The sequence below is a fragment of the Ranitomeya imitator genome, chromosome 4, assembly GCF_032444005.1.
Source record: "Ranitomeya imitator isolate aRanImi1 chromosome 4, aRanImi1.pri, whole genome shotgun sequence".
Taxonomy (NCBI): Eukaryota; Metazoa; Chordata; class Amphibia; order Anura; family Dendrobatidae; genus Ranitomeya; species Ranitomeya imitator.
The window spans coordinates 450,045,571-450,063,994 of record NC_091285.1 but is presented as its reverse complement, the minus strand read 5'-3'; the positions used below and the strand labels follow the sequence as shown (position 1 = coordinate 450,063,994).

Sequence of the window (18,424 nt, the reverse complement as noted above, 5' to 3'; positions counted from 1 at the left end):
TACGGCCAATGGAAATGTGCCCTTAGGTTACATTCATATGACTGTATAATGGCCATATTGTATGATTCATGGGGGATGCGATCATCAGAAAATGACCCATTTAAATAAGTTTGTGGGAGGGGGTTGTTATAATCGTTATGAAATTGCAAAATTAGTAATGGAGCAGTTTAACTTGTGAAGAGGAATGTCCCTACACACATTCTGTTCAATTAGTGCTGCCAGTGTCAGACTGTAGGGACATTCACAGTTGACAAGGGTACAGCAAAACACAGTTACTTGTCCAATCTTGTATATAGTTACTGTTTTTTGTTCTATAAGCTTTTATTGGGAGCCTGAATGAAATGCATGTGAGGTGAAAAGAATTATATTGGGCTTTCAAGTGCAGAATCAAAGCTTTTCTTTAATAAAAATGCTTCTTCATATCTGCATCCAAAGAGCATGAAATGAAAGGGAAAATTCAGCAACAACACGTTAATCAGGGAAGATTGTTCTTGCTTATTCTGGTACGGAAACCTGCAGAAAATATGTTTTTCGCTTGATATGGATGTCTGAATAATGTAAGTGATCTACCAGTCTGGGTGGGGCTGGATGGATTGGACATGTTAGGCTACTTTCACACTGGCGTTTTTTTTAATACGTCGCAATGCGTCGTTTAGGGGAAAAAACGCATCCTACAAAGTTGTTTGCAGGATGCGTTTTTGCCCCATAGAGTTACATTACCGACGCATTGCGATGTATTGACACACATCGCAACCGTCTTGCGACGGTTGCGCCGTGTTGTGGCGGACTGCCGGGAGCAAAAAACGTTAAATGTAACGTTTTTTGCAGCCGACGGACCGCTTTTTCCGACCGCGCATGCGCTGCCGGAACTCCGCCCCCACCTCCCCGCACCTCACAATGGGGCAGCGGATGCGCCGGAGAAATGCATCCGCTGCCTCCGTTGTGCAGCACAACAAACACTAGCGTCGGAATCTCTGCCCGACGCATTGCGACGGGGAGATTCCGACGCTAGTGTGAAAGTAGCCTAAGTTTTTAGCATGTCCAAGTCTTAATGCAATGTTTATAGCAGTGAAAGATGGAATGGTTGTTTTCTTTGTCGATTAAACCTTACCTTGGGTCTTGTGAAATGGAAACCCCCTATTTATTTCATAAAATTTTTATGTTCTGCCAGGAAAGATGTATGGAGGTCATTTTTAATTGCCAATGGTGCAGTAATGGTGGTCACCCAGCACCCAGCTTTTCTATGGTCCACATACATCTCTCTATTTTCCTTTAGGAAATGTGAAGATTAGTGATGAGCGAGTATACTTGTACATGTAAAAAACAAACAAAACAAAACAAAACAAAACAAAACACGTATTTAGTAGTCTAATAATTTCTGAGAAGACATCTTCACTAGTGATGGGCGAGTATACTCGTTGCACGGGTTTTCCCGAGCATGCTCGGGTGGTCTCCAAGGATTTGTAACATCTTGTGCTTCTTATTTTTTTTTCTTTCATCTGTTGGAAATGCTGTACAAGCTGTGTGATGAGATACAGGTCAATGACTAAAAGATAAAATGTAACATTTTTCCAATAAAAAATGAAAGCTTTCCGTAAAACATAAAGTGGAAAAAATCTCTAACATAATTGTAAAAAGTTTTTAGGACGTAATTTTAAAACTAAGAGTGGAGTGTGAACTACTGGAGAGTGAACATCTGAGGTTCGTGACATCTGTGTTTGCAGTTTTACCGGATCTGTCAGAATATTTGCTTTTAGTATACAGTAAGGTTTATTTTTCCTCATGTCTTTATAGGCTGAACCAAACATGCAAGTATCTCTGGTGGACTACGCGGGAGAGCACACTGTGTGGTTAAGATTTGTTAAACTGACAAAAAGAAAAAACTTTATCAATAGCAAAATCGAAACCTGTGCTAAGAGCAATAACTTTCTGCCAGTTTCACAAGTTTCCCCATACTATACTGAGCACTCCCTCATGGTCCACAAAGATACAGTATCTCACAAAAATGAGTACACCCTTTACATTTTTGTAAACATCTTATAGCTTTTCATTAGTGAACACTGAAGATATGACACGTTTATGCAATGTAAGGTAGGCAGTGTACAGCTTGTATAACAGTGTAAATTACGTGTGCTCTCTAAATAACTCAACACAGTCATTAAGGTCTAAATCGCTGGCCACAAAAATTAGTACTCCCCTATGTGAAAATTGCCACATGGTGCCCTCTGTGTCAATATTTGTGTGGACACCATTATTTTAAGCACTGCCTTTACTCTCTTGAGCATGAAGTTCACTAGAGCTTCACAGGCTGATTGCCTCCATGCCACGCCGCATTGAAGCAGTCATTTCTGCCAAAGGATTCCCGACCAAGTATTGAGTGCATAACTGAACATTATTATTTGATGGTTTTTTTGTTTGTTATTAAAAAACACTTTTATTTGATTGGATGGGTGAAATATGCTAATTTATTGAGACAGGTTTTTTGGGTTATCAGGAGTTGTATGCCAAAATCATCAGTATTAAAACAATAAAAGACCTGACAAATTTCAGTTGGTGGATAATGAATCTATAATATATGAAAGTTTAATTGTAATCATTACATTATGGTAAATAATGAAATTTAACACTATATGCTAATTTTTTGAGAAGGACCTGTATATACCCTAAGAGAATTAGACCTCAATTGGAAGTCTGTGGTTCACTTTCTTCTAAGGCTGTTTCTCATGGATGGATGATGGAACCATTGTAGTCCATAGGGCTGTTAACATGACTCTGTTTTGCAGATTGAACATGCACCACAAAAAAAAACAAATCGGGCTCATACAATTTTGATTTGAGTCACGTGAAAATCGCGCACACAAGTCTACGGGTCAATGAAAAACCTGGAAATCGCATGTATGGCATCCTAGTGCTATATGTTTTTCACAGACTGATGGGTGAAGGTTGAGAAAATCCATGAGATGTTTTATTTTACATTTGACAAAAACTGTTGAAAATCTGATGCAGCACACTGATGAATAGTGAGTGGATGTCTGAAGCCCCAAACACTCTAGTGGCCCGTGAGTGTCTCTTAAGAGACAGTGCCTGATAGAAAAAAAAAAAATTCCTTTTAATTTTAAAATGGAGCATGAAAAAGTAATCAAGTATTAAAGGGAACCTGTCACCCCGTTTTTTCAGTATGAGATAAAAATACCGTTAAATAGGGCCTGAGCTGTGCGTTACAATAGTGTATTTTGTGTACCCTGATTTCCCACCTATGCTGCCGAAATACCTTACCAAAGTCTCCGTTTTCGCCTGTCAATCAAGGTGGTCTACTCAAATGGGTGTGGTGAAATCGCTGTTTCTCCCCCAGATCTTGCTTCTCTTTCCGTTGGTGGTGTAGTAGTTTGCGCATGTCCAACAGCCGAATCCACTGCGCTGCTGAAGAAAAAGAGCGCGATCTGCGCTATTCAACGGATTATCGCTGGCGGCGGCCATCTTGGGGCCGCGCGTGCGCAGATGGTAGTGCTCGGCTTCCCGGGGCTTCAGGAAAATGGCCGCGGGATGCCGCGCGTGCGCAGATGGAGATCGCAGCGGCCATTTTCCTGAAGCCGAGATGCGAACTCTGCTTCAGGAAAATGGCCACCGCGATCTCCATCTCCAAAGTTTACAATAAAAAACTTACAATAAAGAATCTGCGTGTAAATGTTTTGAATCATTTTTCATCTGTGTTTTACCATTAGTATTTAGTCAGTGATTTTTTTTTTCTCATATTCAAAAAGTGAAACTGCAAAAATTATTTTATCCATTATAATGTTAATAATGGACTGCACATGGATGGGACCCATGCGTGACGTAAAGGGGATTTTGAGCCGTGATTTGTTTTGAGGACAAACGGCCTGTAAAATTCAGAGACATATGAAAGTACATTTTGAACACTTGCATGAAAATCATAAATCTAAATAAGATCGTAATCCATCTACTTGGTACGTATGGTTGTAGTTGGTGAGCACTTTTTAGCTGAGTTTGTTCTTTAGTAAAGCGTACCTCGTTGGCTTGTCTAACCAGTATAACTGAAATGTAATACTGGATACATCCTAGAGTGAGCTAATATGGAAAACCTGCTATTCCGATCCTATTTGTAATCTTAGTGGCTGTAAACATGATACCTTTCTTCATTTGGGCTGTTTCCGTCAATGTTTTAGAGCAAAGAAGTGATTACTCCAGTGCCCCAGAAGGAGGTGGTCCAAGAAGCGTCAAAAGAAAATGGACTGTTCCTGGATGATGATGACCAGGATTTGTTTGCAGGTATACACAATGATTTTTGTAGTACTAGAGCACTATTATGTATATTCCTGAAAAGGGACAGTACTGCACTTTGCTTTCTTATATATCTGATAGTTGGCATGGTATTGGTGCAAAATGAGGCAATTTCAGTCTATCATCTGAGTGACAGCCTATGGTCAAGTAAAGTTGCCCTTTTGTCCACCACCCATCTGACCAGCTTATTAGTGTCACACCAAGTTGTGCACTGCATCGATGGAGGCTAGTAAGGGTATGTTTCTGCAGCACATGTCCGCTCCATCCAAAGCGCTGCCGGCTTTTGTACACTCGGTGATTGAACCGTGTGAAATCACCGCATCCTATACATTGGACTGTGATATTTATCTTGCGGAGATTGAGGGTCTCCGCAAGAATAATAGATGTTGCGGTCTGGAAAGGCACGCCGCAGGTAAGCGGAAGGCGTCTGTGCACGCATAGTGGAGATGAGATTTCCAGTCCGCAGCGTTTACTGACCGTGGAAACATACCCTAATTCTGTACAATCAGTTGCCTTTATAGCACCAGAAACCACAAAAATACCTAGATTATGTTATAGGTGCTGTTCTTGGACCAGTGAAGAGATATTTGCCATGAATAAATATGCAATTATAAATTTTTGATGGTTTGGAAGATTGCTACTAGCATTGTTCAACATTACAATAACTGTCATTTGCCATCATGGGTTCAGTTGTAGAAGTGCCCTGCAATAGGAAATGCTGAACAATGGACATTTAACAATTCTCTATTGCGTGGAAGACAAGCTCCCCAAGCAGCCACTGTGCAGGGAAACTCTGTGGCCTCTCTATTCAGGGGTCACAGCTCTAAATCTGAAATTGGACCCCTGTCAATCATTAGTGATTGCATATCAGAGAAATAAACCTTTCCTTTATAAGACCTGAATACCCCTATTAACCCCTTCACGACATGCGCCGTACCAGTACGGCGCATGTCGTGTCTCCCCCTTTGATGTGGGCTCTGGCGGTGAGCCCACATCAGTCGGGACATGTCAGCTGTTTTGTACAGCTGACATCTGTGCGCAATAGCGGCAGGTGGAATCACGATCCACCTGCCGCTATTAACTATTTAAATGCCGCTGTCAAACGCTGACAGCGGCATTTAACTACCGCTTCCGGCCATCGGGCCGGAAATGCATGTATCGCTGACCCCGTCACATGATCGGGGGTCAGCGATGCATCAGCATGACAACCTGAGGTCTCCTTGAGACCTCTATGGTTGTTGATGCTGGCTGCTGTGAGCGCCACCCTGTGATTGGCGCTCATAGCAAGCCTGTAATTCAGCTACATATGTTGATCGCTGCTATGTAGCAGAGCCGATCAGGCTATGCCAGCTTCTAGCCTCCCATGGAGGTTATTGAAGAATGGCAAAAGTAAAAAAAAAAATGTTTTAAAAAATATGAAAAAAATAAAAAAAAATAAGTTTAAATCCCCCCCCTTCGCTTCATTCAAAATAAAACCATAAAAAAAAAATCAAACCTACACATATTAGGTAACACCGCCTTCAGAATCGCCCGATCTATCAATATAATAAAAAAGGATTAACCTGATCGCTAAACGGCATAGCGAGAAAAAAATTAAAAACACCAGAAATACTTTTTTTGGCCTCTGCGACATTGCATTAAAATGCAATAACAGGTGATCAAAAGAACGTATCTGCAGCAAAGTGGTATCAATAAACGTCACCTCGGCACGCAAAAAATAAGCCCTCACCCAACCCCAGATCACGAAAAATGGAGACGCTACGGGTATCGGAAAATGGCGCAATTTTTTTTTTTTTTTACCTAAGTTTGGAATTTTTTTCCACCACTTAGATAAAAAATAACCTAGACATGTTTGGTGTCTATGAACTTGTAATGACCTGGAGAATCATAATGGCAGGTCAGTTTTAGCATTTAGGCTACGTTCACATTTGCGTTGTGCGATGTTGCGTCGGAGACGCAACGCACAACGCAAACAAAAACGCAACAAAATGCACGCTAAAACGCAGCGTTTTGCGACGCATGCGTCCTTTTTTGCCGAATTTTGGACGCAAAAAAAAAAAGCAACTTGCTGCGTCCTCTGCGCCCTACGCTTGCGGCAAAAAAAATGCATGCGTCGCAAAACGCAGCATAACGCATGTCCATGCGCCCCCATGTTAAATATAGGGACGCATGCGTCGCCGCGGTTGCGCCCGACGCAACGCAAATGTGAACGTAGCCTTAGTGAACCTAGCAAAAAAGCCAAACAAAACAAGTGTAGGATTGCACTTTTTTTGCAATTTCACCACACTTGGAATTTTTTCCCGTTTTCTAGTACAAAACATGGCAAAACCAATGGAGTTGTTCAAAAGTACAACTCGTCCCGCAAAACATAAGCCCTCACATGGCCATATTGACGGAAAAATAAAAAAGTTATAACTCTGGGAAGGAGGGGAGCGAAAAACTCAAAAACGAAAAATGGGCTGTGTTTTAAAGGGGTTAAGGGAGTCTGCCATCTAACAGCACTATATAGAGAACAATAAGAGCAGTGTAAATGTTTGTAGGGTGATTGAGTGTGTGATCTGTCACTTGTATTGCAATCAGGAGACCACTAGAGTCATTACTGAGCAGAAGGGATAGGCTGGGGAGTGCAAGGAGTCCTGCACAAAGCACATGAAGAGGCCTCCTCCAGGGCACTCCCAGCTGCTATGTTTTTGTTATTAAAGAGGCATTCTCAAGTTTTCTTTTGAGCCGTTCAGAGCAATGCAATTTCCATAGTCTCCTCACTTCCTGGTTTCTGGCAGAGCTTCTCTCCTTGAGTGACCGCTCTGGTCAATAGAACTGTAGTATAAGGTCATGTTCACACAGTGCGTTTTTTACTGCGGAACCGCAGCGGTTTTGCCGCTGCGGTTCTGCAGCTGTTTTCCATGCAGGGTACAGTACACTGTACCCTATGGAAAACAGGAACCACTGTGCACATGATCCTGAAATTCAAAAAAAAAAAAACGCACTGAATAGCTGCGGTAAAAAAGAAGTACCATGTCACTTCTTTTTGCGGAACTGCAGCGGTTCTGCACCCATAGACCTCCATTGTGAGGTCAAACCCGCAGTGAAACCCGCAGATGAAAAAAATATCTGCGGGTTTTACTGCGGTTTGTGGTGCAGAACCGCTGCAGTGTGGCTGCCCCCCCGTGCCCCAATCCCACCCCCCCATGCTCCGATGCCACCCCCCCGCGCTCCGATGCCCCCCCGTGCCCCCATCTCCCCCCCCCCCCCCCCCCCTTATACTTACCCGGCCTCCCGGTGTCCGTCCGGCCGTCTTCTCCCTGGGCGCCGCCATCTTCCAAAATGGCGGGCGCATGTGCAGTGCGCCCGCCGAATCTACCGGCCGGCAGATTCGTTCCAGAGCGCATTTTGATCACTGAGATAGGTTATATCTCAGTGATCAAAATAAAAAAAAAGTAAATGACCCCCCCCCCCCCCTTTTGTCACCCCCATAGGTAGGGACAATAAAAAAATAAAGAATTTTTTTTTTTTTTCCCCCCACTAAGGTTAGAATAGGGGTAGGGGTAGGGTTAGGGGTAGGGTTAGGGTATTTTCAGCCATTAACCCTAAACTTCCTAGAAAACACACAGAGACTCTGCATAGAAAACTGCACTAAAAAACGCATCAAAAAACGCACCAAAAAACGCACCTGCGTTTTCTGCCAAGAGCTGCGGTTTTTAGTGCAGAAAAAAAAGGATGGAAATCAGGAACGTGTGAACATACCCTTAGAGCTATAAAACCCAGTACACTTCTGCTATAACACTTTCAGCTATCATTGGTTTGTTTTGAGTCTTTACTGTTATACCTGTAGTTACACATAGTGATAACACTGCATTTGAACAAGCACACAGGTCAGAGAGCAGTGATTAGGAGACCTGCTGTGAAAGCTGTAGGCTAGTGATTTAGCACTACATCTCTTCAGATGAAATTGAGAGAAGGGATGTGGGGGAGTGAGCTCCTATTTGCTGCTTAGAAATCATTGGGCTTGAGAGCTGACTGGAATGTTAAGAGTTAACCCTTGTCCTGTAATGCAACTACTGCATGTAATTGGCCAGGGTCTGGAGGCCATGCTCCATGGAAAAACTGCAGAAAGAATAAGCATGTCAATTGCAAACTTATTTTCTTGCTTTCTAACTTATTAAAGCAATTTAAAGGGAACCTGTCACCAGGTTCATGAGGTAATGCCAGTACTTGTAAGCCCTAATATACATATTCTAATATGCTGTATACATACCCCCAATCCTGCCTGCAAAACGAGAAAAAGGCCTTTTATTATACTCGCCTATGGGGCAGTGCGGTCCAATGGGCATCACTGTTTTTTTTTTCTTTTTGTAATGCCGTGCTCCTGCCCACATCCTACGTCATCCACATAGTGTCCAGGATCGCGCTGCTGTGCAGGCGTACTTCTCTCTTCCTTGTCCAGGGCAGAGCAAAGTACTGCAGTGCGCCAGCGCTCTCTGGCCTTTTCTTGCACATGCGCACTGCAGTACTTTACTAGGCCCTCAACAGGGCAGAGAGAAATACGCCTGCACAGCAGCGCGATGCTGGACACTGGATGACGTAGTACATGTCATCCACACGAAGCAGGGAAGGGGGATGGCGAACTTGATAAGACCCCTTTAAGATATAGTGTACTTGGTCCTGCATGACCAATCCATCACCCCAGGTATATTTACACTGCCCTCCCTGCACTGGGGGGTCACTTCCTTGTTTTGTAGTTGTGGTGTTGCCAATTTCTTCCTATTGAGTAAGATAACTGCTAGGTCTACATCCTGGTAGAGCACGCAGAGCAGTGACGTGTTTTGTTCTGTTGCTGGTAGGTTCTAGATATTCTTCTGAATCCTTCATCACTCTAGCTTCTCTTGGCTTTCCATCATCATCTGCTGCGGAAACCTGGCCTGGATACGTTGGGTTTTCACAGGTTTGATCCTTCTGATTTTGTTATTAGTGTAAGGCTGCATTTACACATTTGTGTGACATGGTGTGCTATCTGCTTTTTTTTTCTTCTCCAACAACCCATGGACTCATAGACTTTCATTGATCCATGCACACATGTTTTTAAAAACCAGATCCATTTGTCCGATCCATAAGACCCAGAGCATGTCCTATCCTGCTTTATTTTGCAGATCAGACTCCTCAATTAAAGTCTATAGAGATCCACATAAAATGGATGAAACATTGAAGGCACAGAACTTCAGAGTTCCATCTAAGATAAATCCGCTTCTAAACTGATCCATTGTAAAGACAATGGGTAAGGAAACAGATGCAATTTGGGTGGCACCTGAGGAAAAAAGTCTTTCTCACTCAGATGGTAACTCACGGATGTGTGAATGTAGCCTCAGTAGGCCCCTGGGCTGACGGCTTCTGATTGCCTTGATTATGATGAAGTACAAGCTTCTTGTGTGGTAAAGGGTCTGCTACTTGATCCTCATCTATAACAGGCAAATGTGAAACTAAAACAGTGAATTTGGTCTTTTTTTTCTTCTGTGGTCTTGTCTCTTTTCTGATGTTCTATCGGCAAAAGTAACAAGAAAAACCGCACTCACCTGATCCTTCTTCAAGATGTGGTTTTAATCCATAAAATTGGTTACATTGATTTTTGCGGAGGTGCAAGTGTCAGGGGAGTTTTTTCATGAATGTTGAGACCTACCGGACTACGGCCGTTTCACGCCTTGCTGGCTCTTCTACGGGTCCATGGACCGATCTATGCCGATATAATATATGCTCTTTAGGCATGCACCACCCAGAAGAGATCCCATGAGGCTATTTCTGAGGATTTGGGTTGAAATAACACACAGAAAAAAGTGACTTCGTGCCTAGATTAACCCTTCTTTGTTTGAAATTTCTGATATTCTATTTTTGTCTACAGAATCTTCTGTCAAGCTTTCCGTGGACAGCTCACGCACCAATCAGAAAAAGGAGACACCTCTTAGTACCCCAGCACTTATTGCAGCCGCTTCTGCTACCTCCAAGCAAAAGACATATGAAGAGGTAATCTGCAAAAGATTCATGTACCTTCTATCCTAGAAGCAATAGCCACCATTTCACACGCTAGCATAAGGCAGAAAATAAGAAAAACTATCTTAAAAATAATTGCAAGATGCTGCAGTGTAGAAATTTGCTGTTGTGCCATCATATAGATCAAGCTGTCACTGTTGGTATGATCTTACTAATGTGACAGTGTGCTGAAATGAATTCCACGTTGGTAGATTGTCCCTAACTTTAGGAAAATAATAATTTTAAGCAAACAAAACATTTAACTGAAATTTGCTTCTTTACAAAATTACTCAAAATTATATAAATCTGCACTTTGTTAAAAACAGAACCAAAAATGAATTAAATCCATCATGCTTTGGACTCAGGTACAACTTTTTGTATTGTTTGGTCATCTGAAATAAGTCATAACTCCGGATGTAGATGGGAGGAAGACTTAGCACGGTACTGATTGCTTATTAACTCATTTTCCTCCCTTTTAGTTAGAAGAGGAAGAACAAGAGGATCAATTTGAACTGAACATCAGTATCACAGATCCAGAGAAGATTGGTGAGCGCTTCTGCCTCGGAAGACTGTTTAATTATATTCTATGTAGTTTGTAATTAGTAAAAATCCTCTGGAGTACATAGCAGAGCTGATTGCATACAGTAGATATACTAGTGCGTGTTTATGCTGGGAGCATAGGTGATGTGAAAGCAAAATTAAATATACTCGCCTGCTCTCACTCCTGTGGATTAAATACAGGCCTCTCCTGTGGTCTGCTCTGGAACGGTAAACAAAGAGGTCTGCGATTGGCAGCAGCGGTCAACTGAATATAAATGCCATGTTGATTGTTTCTCTTACGGCACGCTAGTCTAGTAACCTTACAGCCAATCGTAGTAACTTGACTGAAGAACGGTAAAGTCATTTCCTATGTAGTGAGACCCTCGCTGCCTCCACGGTGGTGATAGTAGGCGAGTTTGTCTGATTTGTTGTTTTCACCCCACGCTTTCTCCCAGTAATGTTTTTATATAGGCTGGATAACGTTGTTGGCTACTAATCTTGTGCTATGATACCTAGATCATTGTTTATCAAGATTAATTAGCAATTTTGGTAATGATTATTCCTTTCCTTTAGGTGATGGTATGAATGCATATGTAGCTTATCAAGTATCAACTCAGGTAAGTAATGGCTGCCAGTGAAGTCATTACTCTCTATTCACTAATGCCTGTGTGAAACGTGATTGGCTTAGTACGGTCCAGCAATGTAAGAAGGGGTCTACTGGATTCTTAGTTATTGCGGGAGGTTAATGCCTCACACAAATAGCAAGTGCTCCCTATTTGTCTCACCTATACGACCACCTCATACAAATTAGACTAATGTTGGCCAATGTCAACTGGTTTGGTCGACAGTCCAATTTGTATGGGACTTTAGGCAGATGGTTGTCATGGGCGTTAAGGATCTGACATGTCTCATTTAACACGGACCATCCTTTTGGTTCTCCCTGTGATGAACTGCCACCAGAGATGTCTTACAGCGTCTCAAACATAGGAAATTTAGCAGTCAGCCATCTAAGCTGTATTGGGGACTTCAGAGTTTCCAGAGGAGTCATGAAATATGAGAAAATGTTTCAGATCCATTGGTCTACGTGAGAAAATTGACAGAATTTAATTTGTTTAAATTATTTTTCAATTTGGCGTTTTTTTTATCCCAGACCAATTTGCCAATGTTCAGAAGCAAGCATTTCACTGTGAGGAGGCGGTTCAGTGACTTCCTAGGCCTTTTTGAGAAGCTTTCTGAAAAGCATACCCATCAAGGCATCATAATTGCTCCACCTCCTGAGAAAAGCCTCATAGGTGAGTAGTACTATTACATTAATTCTTTGCCTAGTTCCATTTACATGGAATATATTCAAGGCACACCCTGTGGGCACATACAGAAGAGGGCCTCTGTGCTAGAACCATATATGGGTTCCTTGTAGTCCAATAGCCCATCATAATGCACAATTCTACCTGTTTTGGAGGTGGATGTGGGCCCCCTACCTCTTGGGTCCCTGTGTGGCCACACAGACTGCACTAATAATTTGTCTGCTTCTGAAGGTACATTTGAAAGTTGGGAAGAAGTCAAATGTTAGTATCTAGTATTTTTCGCTTTGTAAAAATCAAGAATATTGCAAAGCGATTTTATGGCCACAAAACTATTGTTTATACTTGTAAATTTGCATCTTTTCTTGCTTGGAAAATGCTGCTTATCTGATGCATGTTATTTTTGTTCAGGTATGACCAAAGTGAAGGTGGGAAAAGAGGATTCTTCTTCAGCTGAATTTCTGGAGAGAAGACGAGCTGCTTTGGAGAGGTAGGAGGCAAAATGGTGCCTAAAGGAATCTCATGATATACACACGTGGTCAAAATTGTTGGTACCCCTCGCTTAATGACAGAAAAACTCACAATGGTCACTGAAATAACTTGAATCTGACAAAAGGAAAAATAAATAAAAAATGACCAAATGAAAGTCAGACATTGCTTTTCAACCATGCTTCCAGAATGTTTAAAAAAAAAATAAACCTCTTGAAATGGGCCTTGACAGCAATGATGGTACCCCTGAAAATAATGTGACAAAAGGGACATGTTAAATCGCGGTGTGTCCACTAACCAGCATCACAGGTGTCTACAATCTTGGAATCAGTGAGTGGCCTGTATATAGGGCTACAGATGCTCACTGTGCTGTTTGGTAACATGGTGTGTATCAAACTCAACATGGACCAGAGGAAGCGAAGGAAAGAGTTGTCTCAGGAGATTAGAAAGAAAATTATAAACAAACATGTTAAAGGTAAAAGTTGTTTGACCATCTCCAAACAAGTGAACCGATGATTTTTACCTCTATATTTTTAATTCTTTTGAGATTTTGTTATTTGGTAATAGTGTGTCAGAGAATGCAAAATGTGAAGAAAAAATTCTAGATATTTTCTTAATTGATTTTCAAAGTTTGGAAAAAGTGCGAATTTCGGTGTTGCCTGCCTTTACATTTCTCCTCATAACTCAGGCTAGGAAAAAAGATTGCAAAACAAAATAAACACCATTCTGCTCAGAACTGTACAGGCTTTCACCAGATGTGTCACAAGAGTATCTTTGATAATATTTTACCAAACGCAAAACTTTAAAACGCATTTCTGAAAAAAAAGTTTAATTTAAAAATTTCAAAAACTGCACATGTGCTTCCTAGCCACATCTGTACCAAAATACAAGCTGGGATCGTGATGGGATCATATTTTAAAAAATAAAACTATTAGAGTGTCAATTCGAAAATCTTGAGTTCAGATCTGTTCAGCCTGTGGTCTAAAAGTGTGGGGTCTATATTTACCAAATAATCAATGATTTTTAGAGATGACTGTATTATTTTATTATGTTACAGCTTAGAAGCAGGAGAGGATAGAGGAGAAATCTTTGTTAGGGCTCAACCTGAGAATGACCAGGGGTAGACAGTGAATGCAGAGCAGATGACAAGCCAGCAGCTCCAGCCTCCAGAGGCCATAGTCACACCAAATCTTAACACCCAAGTAACTTTTCTAATGGAGTGAGAAAAGTATTCTTAACATCTAGTTCGTGTATTGTACAAACCAGGACTACGAAGAGGAGGAGAGATTGCGAAAACATCGGTTACAGGAAGCCGAACCCATCACAGGGATTCAGCAATACCACACTGTCATTCCATGTAGTGAAACAAATAAAAACAAGGATTTTTTCATTCAGGAAAGACAGTGAAGTCCATGAAGTGGTAGAAGGCGGCACAAGATTGGCAATCTACTATATAATTGTCTAAGGGTCACTTCCGTCTCTGTCTTTCTCATTGGTTGCGACCTCTGTCTGTCATGGAAATCCAAGTCGCTGATTGGTCGCGGCAAAACAGTCACGACCAATCAGCGACGGGCACAGTCCGGAAGAAAATGGCCGCTCCTTCCTCCCCGCAGGCAGTGCCCGGCGCCCGCATACTCCCCTCCAGTCAGCCCTCACACAGGGTTAATGCCAGCGGTAATGGGCCGCGTTATGCCGCGGTGTAACGCACTCCATTAACGCAGCTATTAACCCTGTGTGTCCCCAACTTTTTACTATTGATGATGCGTATGCGGCATCAATAGTAAAAAGATCTAATGTTACAAATAATAATTAAAAAAAAAGTTATTCTCACCCTCTGCCGTCGCGTTTGTCCTAGGCAGTGCATGCGGCAGGTTCCGGTGCTAAGGATGGTATGCGAGAAGGACCTTCCATGACGTCACGGTCATGTGACTGCGACGTCATCACATGTCCTGTGCTCTTACCAACCCTGGGACCAGAAGCTGCCACGTGCACCACACACGGGTGACAGGACTACAAGGGGCCCTCGGAAGGTGAGTATATGTTTATTTTTTATTTTAACTCTTTTTTTTAACCTGTTACATACGTGTCTGGGCAATATACTACTAGACTGGCCAATATACTACGTGGCTGCGCAATATACTACGTGGGCTGGGCAATATACGAGGGGCGATCCAAAAGTAATGATAATCAATACTAAACACAATGAATACAGTCAAAAAATAAATTTATTTTTCTACATAGTCTCCTAACAAGTCTATACATTTAGTCCATCTCTTTTCTAAACTTAGAATTCCCTTCGAAAAAAATTCTTGATCTTGACCCTCAAAAAAATCCCCAACAGCGGTTATCACGTCGCTATTGTCGTCAAATTTCTTGCCCCGGAGGTGTTCCTTGAGCCAAGGAAAGAGAAAGAAGTCACTGGGGGCTAGATCTGGTGAATATGGGGGGTGTTCCACCAGTTCAAAGCCCGCTTCTTGAATGGTAGCCATGGCAACAGCAGCTTTGTGAGCCGGCACGTTATCTTGGTGAAACAACACTCCAGCCCGCAGTTTGCAGCGCCTTTTCTCCTTGATAGCCTCCCGCAATTTTCTTATTTGTTCTGCGTAGCAGGAGCCCGTAATAGTGGCTCCCTTCTCCAAATAGTCCACCATAATAATTCCTTCAGCGTCCCAAAAAACGGACGCCATAACCTTCCCTGCTGAGCTTGACACTTTGAATTTCTTCGGCGTCGGCTCGTTTCCATGTCATCGATTGTTGTTTAGTTTCGGGATCAAAGTGGTGGATCCAGGTCTCGTCCATGGTCAAAAAACGTGACAAAAAATTTTCCTTGTCTGCTTGGAACTTTTCGAGATTTGCTATTGAAATGTCAACTCGTTTCTTCTTTTGTTCGTCGGTTAACATTTTTGGCACCCAACGCGCGGAGACCTTTCTCATATGCAATTCTTTTGCAAAGATTCTTTGAATACTGCCATATGAGATCCCTGTGACCTCAGCTACATGCCTGATAGTCACTCTTCGATCTGCCAATACAACTTCTTCAACTTTTTTCACGTTTTCTTCATTGAGGGACGTGGATGGGCATCCTTCACGATGTTCATTTTCCGTCTATGTTTTTCCCAGCTTAAATTCCTTGGCCCAGCGTGCAACTAGAATATGGAGGAGAAGAGTCCCCCAATGTTTCCACCAAGTCGCTGTGTATGTCTTTGGTAGTCATTTTTTTCAAGCAGAGGTATTTGATGACAGCTCTGAGCTCGTTTTTCTCCATTTTGATGTTCACTCCTCGGCAGTTCATATTCAAATGAATGTAGCTCCCGGGAATCGTGGTCTATTTAAGTAATTTTTTTTTCCTGGACTAGTGGGTACCTAAGAGAGAAGAAAACATTTTATTTTAATTTCTGTGTGCAATAGAAATAACCGATTATCATTACTTTTGGATCGCCCCTCGTACTACGTGGACATGCATATTCTAGAATACCCGATGCGTTAGAATCGGGCCACCATCTAGTCTACTATATAATTGTCTAAGGGGTACTTCCGTCTTTCTGTCGGCAACTTCCATCACGGAAATCCCGCGTCACTGATTGGTCTTGCCAGTTGCCTGTCCTGGCTGCCGCGACCAATCAGCGATGGGCACAGTCGCCTATGCAGCATCAATAGTAAAAATATCTAATGTTAAAAATACTAAAAAAAACAAAAAACCAGATGTGCGCGGCTGCCGCCAGCTTCCGTTCCCAGAGATGCATTGCGAAATTAGCCAGAAGACTTAGCGGTCTCGCATTCCAGAATGCTGTAGATAAGCCCCTAAAGGCGGTGGCCACAGCTTGTATACGAAAAAGTAGGTGACAGATTCCCTTTAAGATGTGTTTATTCTGGCACTTTGATATTGTTTTTTTGTTTCCTTATTGTTGCATATAAAAGTTGAATTCAATAAGTCAGGTAAAAAAAATTATTCATATTTGGATCACTTGATATGGAATGACCCACCATTGTTGAAAAAAAATCATAGAAAAGCCAGACTGGAATCTGCCTAAAATACATGTTGACAAGCCACAAAGCTTCTGGGAGAAAGTCCTATGGACAGATGAGACAAAAATAAAACTTTTTAGCAAGGAACATAAGACTGAAAAATGAAGCATATCAAGAAAAGAACACTGTCCCTACTGTGAAACATGGAGGAGGCTCTGTTATGTTCTGGGGCTGCTTTTCTGCATCTGACAGAGGGTGTCTAGAATCTGGGCAGGGTACAATGAAATCAAGACTATCAAGGGGTCCTAGAGAGATATGTGCTGCCCAGTGTCAGAAAGCTTGGTCTCAGCCACAGGACATGGGTCTTGCAACAGGATAATGACCTAAAACACAGCTAAATCTAAATCCTATTGAGCATCTTTGGAAAGAGCTGAAACATGCAGTCTGGAAAAGGCAACCTTCAAACACGAGAACTGCAGCAGTTTGCTCTTGAGGAGTGGGCCAAAATACCTGTTAAGAGATGCAGAAGTCTCATTGACAGTTGCAGGAATCGTGTGATTGCCTCAAAAAGTTGTGCAACAAAATATTACGTTAAGGGTACCATCATTTCTGTCCAGGCTTATTTCATGAGTTTAATTTTTAAAAAATTCTGTGGAAGCATCGTTGAAAAGCAATGTCTGACTTTGATTTGTTCATTTTCATAGATTGATTTATTATTACTTTTGTCAGATTCAAGTTATTTCTTTGACCATTGTGAGTTTTTCTGTCATTAAAGGCGAGGTACCAACAATTTTGACCACGTGTGTATATTCAGTTCAGAAAGCAGGTGTTACGCTGACTGATTTCCTCTGTCTTGAAGAATTGTCATGGACTATGATTAGTTGCTTACATTTGTATAGAGGTTTGACAGGTTCAGTAATGCAACATTTTGCATTGACAATTTTGTATGCAGTTTTTACTCGCATGGAGGACTACATGTTCAGTCCGTTTTCTTAAGGTAGTCTCCTGTTTTTTGTTTGTTTTTTTGTTTGTTTTTTTTTGTTTTGTTTTTTTTACAATATTAGGATTTAACTAATTTTGTTTAATTTTAAACTTTAGATGATAATTAGATCTTACATTTCATGGATGATTTATTACACAGTTCTATTACTTCTGTTGACTATACAGCCAAATAAATCAATGGAGTACTCAGTCCAAACAAATCTTCCTTTTTTCAAAACATGTAAAGTACTTTATTAAATAATTAATGAATACATTAGCACAAAGTATAATACAAAAACAGGGTAAGGGTAGTCACAGGTACCCGGCTCATACTGATAAAGTGCATAGTGCTCATAATCTACATGAGAAGCTCATCTCCCATTCATATCACATATAGCATCACAAGTATCCACACTGTGGTGGCATATCAATATGCAATTAAATGCTAATATTTATTAGGGGGCTTACCCATAACAGCGTGGAGTGCCGGGCCCGTGTCACGCCGCCACCGACGCGCGTTTCGCAGATCTTTATCAAGGTGCGGTAATCAGGTGTGTGAGGGCCGCCATTTAATACCCGTAGGAGCCGGAAACTGCGTAGCCGGCGCATGTCCCCTGACTTGTGCGCGACCGAAGACATCACTTCCGGCGGGCGGGACAACACTGCGTGTCAGCATCACCATAAATATGATGTAACTGGAACGCATATGTTCTCCCTATTCGCCATCAGCCATGCCCCGTAACGCACCACAGAGGACATGCGCACCACAGGATCCGGACAAGATTAAACACCAAGCTGGGACAGCAATCGGACCGGAGGGACAGAGAGAG

At 42.0% G+C, this 18,424-nt stretch overlaps 1 protein-coding gene across 1 annotated transcript in view; it reads left to right on the top strand.

Annotated features, from left to right (window-relative positions):
* SNX1 (sorting nexin 1) overlaps positions 1–18,424 on the top strand; it is an 81,620-nt gene that overhangs the window by 12,877 nt on the left and 50,319 nt on the right. Inside the window, exons 2-7 of the mRNA XM_069765744.1 lie at positions 4,185–4,287; positions 10,190–10,311; positions 10,797–10,863; positions 11,431–11,474; positions 12,008–12,149; positions 12,570–12,648. Coding sequence (XP_069621845.1) covers positions 4,185–4,287; positions 10,190–10,311; positions 10,797–10,863; positions 11,431–11,474; positions 12,008–12,149; positions 12,570–12,648 — 557 coding nt within the window. The remainder of the gene's footprint in view (positions 1–4,184; positions 4,288–10,189; positions 10,312–10,796; positions 10,864–11,430; positions 11,475–12,007; positions 12,150–12,569; positions 12,649–18,424) is intronic.